The following is an 8030-nucleotide window of genomic DNA, read 5'->3' as shown; positions in this document are numbered from 1 at the left end:
TGCAACAGTATTCTTGGATCTATTTCTTTCCTCTTTGATCTTTTGAATTTTGGCCAAATCTCATGCATTTGTTTAATGAAAATTTGGCAGAACTGCTATACATGTGTCAATGAAAACTATGGCAATCGTATCCCTCAGAGCATTCTGCTCTTTGATTGCTAATGTGCTTGGTCTTTATGAAATTTTGGGCTTCTTTGTCACGTATGTTATTTTTTTGTTGTTTAGTGATTAAAATTATAGTAACACAATGTTGACTGCTGTATTTTTGACATTTTTATCTTTAATGTCTGTTTGTTTTGTTCACAATCATTGTCAAAATAATGGAATTTGATGCCATACAAGTGAGAGGTTTAGCTAGCTTTGAAACCAGGTCCAATCGTCCATTTTTTTACATAAGGAAATGCCTGAAAGTTGTTATCCATTCGTTTGATGTGTTTGAACTTTTGATTTTGCCATTAGATTAGGGACTTTTCGTATTGAATTTTCCTCAGTGAATTCATTTTTTAAATATATATGCTACACTTATCGCATACGAAACGCGCGTCTGGCGCCAATACAATTTCAATCCTCTATGATGAGTTTAAATGAAGCTTTATGATTCTATTCGTTTACAATTACTACCACTGTTCCTTAACTATACTACACCTTACAACTTATTAATTAGTCAATACATTATAAACTGAACACCGACATTTGAGAAATGTAACAAGCACCCTCACTTAACATATTGTATTTTCTCTATTTTCATATCTTTCTCGTTTTAAACTTAGCGGTTTTCTGTCTCACAGAGACATTGATTATTGACCGACCTATATCACACGATCAATACAACATTGCTTCTGGTATAGCTTGCTCCTAATCATTAAATGGATCCAGGCGGTTTAAAATTCTAATGGAGATGGAACCTCGTAAAATGCCCAATGCTGACACCATTTGGAGAGTCTGTATGCAATAGGTAAGCAATTGTGCATGCACACATTCTGTACAATCTTCTAATTATATTAATCATGGCTGTTTGCCTTTTGTAGAATTAATCATCAAAATACAGTTTATAAAATCTATAATAAGAACTGTTAATATTGATGTTTGTTCTGAGTAACACACTTCCTTTATAAAGAGTGTCGTCTGCTGACAATACTTAAATTAATGCATCTGATTCAAAATCAACACAATGCCACGATTGACCAATCATTAGGCAGATGATACTTGACCGGTTCACTTAAACAATATTTTAATACGCCTTATGCCCAATGCCTTTTTCAATTATTTAAAATATTGAAATAAGATGACACCAAAATAAAAAGAAAATTTACTGTTCACGTAAAATATCTGCTTCAAAAATGCGAAATAGATTACAAGGGGACATTACAAAAAGTATCATAAAAACGAAACAACATTAAAGCCACAAAGAGAGAGAAAAAAGTGCTACACAGGAAATGTTTTGAAACCACGACTACAAAAACTGAGGGTGAAAACAGGTACTCCGATAGGGGCGCAGTTCCTGCTCTACTAGTGTTAAACGTGGTGTTGCTCATTGCACATTGCAAGTAAACAGACTGTTATATTTGGCATCTGTTGATAGATAAGATGGAAGTGTAGTTTATCTTTGTTCAAATCTTATAAAAAACAACAAACATGTTTCGCGAAGAGAGGATAAAGCATCCTCAACCTCGGCCACTCTGAAAGAGTTAAACCCCGTTTACATCATGTTTTTTTAATGATCTTCTGAACATATTTGGTCTATTCAGATACACTTTTCATGTTTTGTTCACCAGACTCATGCTTATCCAATTTTCTAGCATTTTCCTCATAAACGAGGAAGGGAAACGGGCATGTGGTCATGTCAAGCGAAACATAAAAGAGGGACGAAAGACACCAAAGGGACAGTCAAACTCGTAAATCTAAAACAAACTGACAACGCCATGGCTAAAAATGAAAAAGACAAACAGAAAAACAATAGTACACATGACACAACATAGAAAACTAAAGAATAAACAACACGAACCCCACCAAAAACTAGGGGTGATCTCAGGTGCTCCGGAAGGGTAAGTCGACATCTGTGGACGTTGTCATCTCTGGCACATTTTTTATTCCATGACGATCAACCCTCATTTTTGGCCTTTCTAATTGCTCTGTATCGTAAAAAAAAATCCAAAAAAATCTGAAAACTATATTTAAACGTTGAACTGGTCCATTAAAATTCTTTTATTCTATTTCCACTTTTGAATTAACAAAAAGGGAATCGTTTTTATAGTAAATGTATCTTTTGAAACAGAACAGAAATTGCCTTTTTCTTCTTTGAAGATTCGTTCATAGTTTAGAATTAAAATGTGTTTGAATATATTTACTTTATTTACGAGAATGTTTTGCATAGTATATTTTCAATTCCAGAAGAAAAATTAACTATGAATGATTTTGTTATATGTAGTCGACTCGTTTGTTTCGCCACAATCACACAGAAGCTTGATTAAAGTAAGTCGATTAAAAAAATGACTTTTTAAAGGTAAAATTACGTTTTTTCTTCCTTCGATAGGTATGCATACAAGTACACAAACACAGACTGTCATAACTTGGAGGAATATACCAGCCACGGCTAGATACATTCAGTACGAGAACCCCTGTCTTCTCTTAATAGGTAACGCATTATGTTACATAATTTCTGGACTTGCCTTACTGGTGTTTGGCGTCATTGTAACCTCGGTTACTTTCCAGAATTTAGAGAGACATACAGAGGGTAACACAGAAAGGTATGTTGGTCCGGTTCTGATCGTTGTAGGAGCCTTACTTCTGGCTAGAGGGACATTCAATCAATTCCATTTTGTAGAGACTAGGACGAGAGAGAGAATACTTATAAGGGACTGTCAACCTACATTGTACTCTTCTAGACAAATAACGGAGGTAAGATTCATGAATTACCCCTATTTTTGTTTACATTTTTACCTATTATGTCTGTTTGATTTGTTCACAATTGTTGTCAATACAATGACATTTTATGCGACTGTCATTCAGATGAGAGGTGTAGCTAGCTATAAACCAGGTTTAAATCACAATTTTCTACATACGAAAATGTCTGTATAAAGCCAGGAATGTGATAGATGTTAAGTAAAGGCAACAGTAGCATATCGGTGTTCCAAAGCCATAAATCAGTTAAAAGAAAACAAACCCGGGTTACAAACCAAAACCGTGGGAAACACATTTACTATAAGATGAATACACAGTTACACCAGGAACCCTGAAGTGCACCTTAAAACAAATCATTCGTTTTATTTGTTTGTGCTTTTGAGTTTGCCATTTGACGAGGGACATTCCTAGGAGTTAATTATTTTTGTTATTTTATTTTTAACCATTCAAACGAATCAAGTAAAATATCACATCTTATTTCTTTTCAATAAGTAAAATTCAGCAAGATAGGCTAGGACAGTATTTTCTGTATCCATGTGAATGGTTACTTAGTTGGTATACTTAAACATGATAATATTGTATTCGGGTTTGATAAACAGACGTCTATAATTGTTTACTTTAAAAAATTGTGACTTAGATTTAGAGTTGTCTCATTGTCACCCATACCCCATTTTCGTATATCTTTATTCTGTAAACGATTCAAATGTACTGAAGTTTGAAATTCATTTGCTTTCAGCACTACAGTACTCTTTAATTTCCACTGATGGTTTCAAAAATCTATTTCAGTGTAGTAGCACGACAGCAACTATGTGTAGTGTTTCAGTAAATGAAGAGAACAATCAAAATGGGCAAGTATTATTACATATAAAAGGCAATATAACAAGAAACTATGAAAAAAATGTTTGACCAAAAACAAGATTAAAAGCACCATTGACCAATTATAGGAAGACTAAAAAATAAAATCCTAACCGTCGTACATAATTGCGCGCTTCAATTTCAACATAGTCAACGTCACGCAATGACGGAAGATTTAATTTGCTTAGGATTGGATACTATCATCAATGAAACATTAATGCAGTTGGAACATTTTGTTTACTAAACAATCAAACGACTACGGTTTACAAGAAAACAGCACACCACTCATTGAAATGCATCACTTTTAATGATGTTCAATATTTTTTAGACGAATGCCTTCAAATGAAGACCCGCCTCCATACGAGGTTGTCATAGCAGATCAATGTTTACCCGACTCTCCTGACACGTTCGACATTGTTCGAATTACACATAGATGGCAGGACGAATTGGTAACAACAAGCGAAGGGTCTGTAGCATCTCCTAGTAATGGGTCTGAGCCACCGTCATACGAGGAATACATGAAGAGAGTGTCTGAAGCCCAGAATGATACTTGATCAGAGCTTTTTGATTGTTCACTCCTGGGCACTTTTGCACAGTAATAGAATGATAGGAGTTTTTGTTCGTACATTGTCTGATTGAGTTCGTGCAGAATATTGTTCTCGAATGTAGTACTGCGGGAATTGATGAATCAATGTCGATTGCTTTGTGTGTGAAGAAACGTAGAGATGTATGAAGGCTAGAGGTTTCAACCGTGTTGGTATTTTTTTACCTGCTTTTGTACTTTTGTAGATCTAATTATGAATGCTTATAATAGTTTGCTTTTTGAATGACATATCATTAAAATCTTGTAAATGTCTTATATATTTTCATTTTAACCTTTATTAATCAAAGCAAATATTTACCTTGATGTTGGTCAATATAATTGTTTTGTGCATTTACAAAGTTTGCAACTAAGGCACGTACACATCGCTTTTGCGATGAACTCTGTTATATATACATACATAAAGAGGTATCATAAAAGAACAAAATATTTCAGCGGTAAAAAGAGACCTTCATTTGTTAACCATGGGTGTCTTACATGCATACAATATTTTTTGACCTGATTTGAAATTTATGATTTTTTTTCACTCCGTGAAAGTATAAGAACTTCATGGGTCTAAATTAAGCCAGCCCGTTACTTGGCTGTTGGACGTTAGATTTAGAGAGTATTTACTGCCTGTAGCGAGGAACTGTTTTCAATGACTATCACTTGCTTAATGGCATTGTCATTGAAATGAGTTACTGATTCACCATACACCCAGTAGTTAAAAAATGTTTCTGCAAAATCCGATTTAATATGTATAATTAGTTATCAAAGGTACCAGGATTATAATTTTATAGGCGCGTTTCGTATACATAAGACTCATCAGTGACGCTCAGATCAAAATAGTTATAAAACAAAACAAGTATAAAGTCGAAGAGCATTGAGGATCCAAAATTCCAAAAAGTTGTGCCAAGTACGACTAATGTAATCTACGCCTGGGATAAGAACTTACTATTTTTAAATATGGCACTCACCCTAATATTCGCTCTCATGAATGTCTTTGGCTTCTCTTTATATTTCTTCCTCTTGTTTCTTTGTTTTAAAATGTCATTGACGTTTCTACTAGTGTTTCACTTTTATAAAAAGATCCGTCGATCAGCACTGACGAAACATTAATTGTTGTAATGCGCATCTAGTACCGTGTAATTGATACACAGGCTGTATGATGACCTACAAATACAGAACTCTGGAGAAAAGTTGCCGCTTTGGCAATCATACCTCAGGTCATTATTTTCATAACCATTAATTATATTCCGGTAATTAACTAAAAATTTCTATGACAAATAAAGGCAACAGTAGAATAACGCTATAAATCGATTGAGAGAAAACAAATCCGTGTTATAATTAAACAGAGGGAAATACACCAACTATGAGAGGAAAACAAAGGAACAAAAGGAAAACTGAAGTGCAACAAAAACAACAGCCAACATACATAGAAGCGAACTATTTTCTACATTTGAAAATGCCAGTGCCAAGTCAGGAATATGAAAGTTTTTGCCCATTCGTTTGATGTGTTTTATTATTTGATTTTGCCATTTGATTAGGGACTCCGATTTGAATTTTCCTCGAGGTTCAGTATTTTTGTGAATTTACTTTTTGATCACAACTGCCATATTCCCAACTTGGTAAAGAACATTTTAGAAAGATGATACACTGACATAAAAAGAACAAATCAGAAAATCAGACAAACAAACAATCATTGGAGTAAAACAATTCAAATCACACATAGAATTTAAATGAAGCAATACCATACACAGTAATAAGGTATTCTACTCATGCTATGAAATAATGGCAGTTATCCTTTTCCAAAACGTCAATGCTTGGAACTGGACAAAAACAGCAGCAATGTCAGGTGGTATGTTGGGTGCATAATAGAGCTTGAAATTCAAATATAATGAACCGGGAAACTCCTCCTTCATGGAGCTTCATTTAAAGTAATTGTAGGTTTTTATCTGTAAATTTTAAAATTTTACTAGTTTGCCCCCACCCACTTCTCTTTCAAAATTATGGTTAATACATTTGTGTATGGACTGAGCACCTGTACTCAAACGCTTGATATCTTCCTTTACTTCAAGTAATGCATTTGTCAATTGTTACACCAGGAAAACTGTCCTTTTGTTATAACTTTTTGTTTTTTTTTGCTGCATTAGATTTATGATTAACATATTTTATCGGTCACGTTAACATTGACATACGGACTGTTTTGAAAAATGTAATAAAACGGTTAAACATAACGTCGTTATTCTATTGTATATAGTGCTATTTAAAACAGAAATGATGGTTTGTGTAAACAACTTTAACCAGAAATAGTCATAAAACAATTGTGTTATTTACTAATGGCAAATTTTAGCTCTGTCAATATCTTGCAATGTTTAATTTACCCATACTTTTTATTCGTACAGTTTTGATTATCATTAAAGCTACACTTGATACAGCGTATAGTCGGTCAGTCATAATTGGAAATTTGTGGTAACTCAAACAGGTTGAATTTGATCAAAACAAAAGATTATGAATGTTTGAAAACTGTATGAGTTTTAATCCTAGTGGTAGACAATGAACGAGAAAGATAGAGGAATAATACAGCTAATTTGTGGAATACCAATTATTTTTGCAAATGGAATAGTTCTTCGCATACTATGGAAATATATCAACGTAAGCGTACCTGGAAACATTTTAATGTTGAATTTATCGTCTGCGGACATCTTGGTGGGCGTTGTCTTAATATGGCAGGCCATTTTCAACCTTATTGGTTATTTGCGAGTTTTACCAGGTGTATGTATTTTTCGATTTTCTTCGATGGTTTTCGTATCATTTGCTTCTTTATTCGCAGTATTACTGACAGCTGTTGAAAGACTATTGTGTGTTTGTTACCATGGAAAATATATAGCTGTCACCAGAAAGAAAACAGTTGCATTGGTGGTTGGAACTTGGGTGTATTGCGCGCTTTTAACAATTTGGCCAGTGGTAACAGAACAATTCGAAATGATTGAAAATAATACCGGATGTATGCCACCTCGAGAATATATCATATTTATACCAGTGCAGTACTTCGTTATATTATTTTCAATGTGTGGGATGTACGTAATGATGTGCAAAGCTGCTGTCACTAAAAGACGCCAGATTGTGTCGATTGAATCAAATCTAGTGTTAAACTCTCGTTTGATGAAGTTCCGACATGAACTTAGAGCAGCAAAATTTATGGCAGTTATTTTGGTAATATTTATGTTCTGCTGGACACCGTTTGCCATAAGTTTAGTTTATCAAGCATCAACAACAAAACTAAACGAACTTCTGATACACATATCTGAGATATCTGCTTTTTTCGGAGTTCTGAATTCATTCGTCAATCCTGTTGTATATCCACTGCAAAACAGACGATTCAGAAATGCTACCTTTCAAATATTTGGTCGTATCAAAAGGAGATTTGCAAAACCCCAACAAGATACATTCTGTACAGTTATATAAATGTTTTAGCAATAAGGTGGTGCATATACAAATGTTGATCAATAAATCTTCTATCCTGTGATACATGCTCCATAGGTAGACATGACACTTTTATTTTTATTGCATTATTTTGATTTTTAAAGGTTCAGCGCATGCGTTTTTGTTATTTGTGCAGCCAGTATTTTGGGTAATCTTAATTTACACCCAACATTGCAATGACCGTAAATAAAATGTCCGGTACAAAAAA

The 8030-nt window shown here is 33.9% G+C and overlaps 2 protein-coding genes across 2 annotated transcripts; both read left to right on the top strand.

Moving 5' to 3' along the window:
- Positions 1-782: 782 nt before the first annotated feature.
- LOC134727286 (uncharacterized) lies at positions 783-4612 on the top strand. The gene is made up of 4 exons (XM_063591665.1): positions 783-955; positions 2534-2898; positions 3688-3749; positions 4085-4612. Exons 2-4 carry the CDS (start codon positions 2536-2538, stop codon positions 4308-4310), a joined length of 651 nt encoding a protein of 216 aa, XP_063447735.1. The 5' UTR covers positions 783-955; positions 2534-2535; the 3' UTR covers positions 4311-4612.
- Positions 4613-7321: 2709 nt separating this feature from the next.
- Positions 7322-7804, top strand: LOC134726702 (alpha-1D adrenergic receptor-like). Its single transcript, XM_063591118.1, has one exon. The coding sequence runs from the start codon at positions 7322-7324 to the stop codon at positions 7802-7804; it is 483 nt and encodes a 160-aa protein (XP_063447188.1).
- Positions 7805-8030: the final 226 nt, after the last annotated feature.

This window comes from Mytilus trossulus, chromosome 7 (genome assembly GCF_036588685.1).
Source record: "Mytilus trossulus isolate FHL-02 chromosome 7, PNRI_Mtr1.1.1.hap1, whole genome shotgun sequence".
Classification (NCBI taxonomy): domain Eukaryota; kingdom Metazoa; phylum Mollusca; class Bivalvia; order Mytilida; family Mytilidae; genus Mytilus; species Mytilus trossulus.
This window is presented reverse-complemented; position numbering and strand designations above follow the sequence as displayed.

What these genes read in the sequence shown, in the direction of transcription:
- LOC134727286 (XM_063591665.1), top strand. Translation starts at nt 2,536, where the DNA reads ATGCATACAAGTACACAAACACAGACTGTCATAACTTGGAGGAATATA. An exon ending in CTTCTAGACAAATAACGGAG is followed by an intron (nt 2,899 to 3,687) that starts GTAAGATTCATG and finishes AATCTATTTCAG; the next exon opens with TGTAGTAGCACGACAGCAAC. An exon ending in GAAGAGAACAATCAAAATGG is followed by an intron (nt 3,750 to 4,084) that starts GCAAGTATTATT and finishes AATATTTTTTAG; the next exon opens with ACGAATGCCTTCAAATGAAG.
- LOC134726702 (XM_063591118.1), top strand. Translation starts at nt 7,322, where the DNA reads ATGATTGAAAATAATACCGGATGTATGCCACCTCGAGAATATATCATA.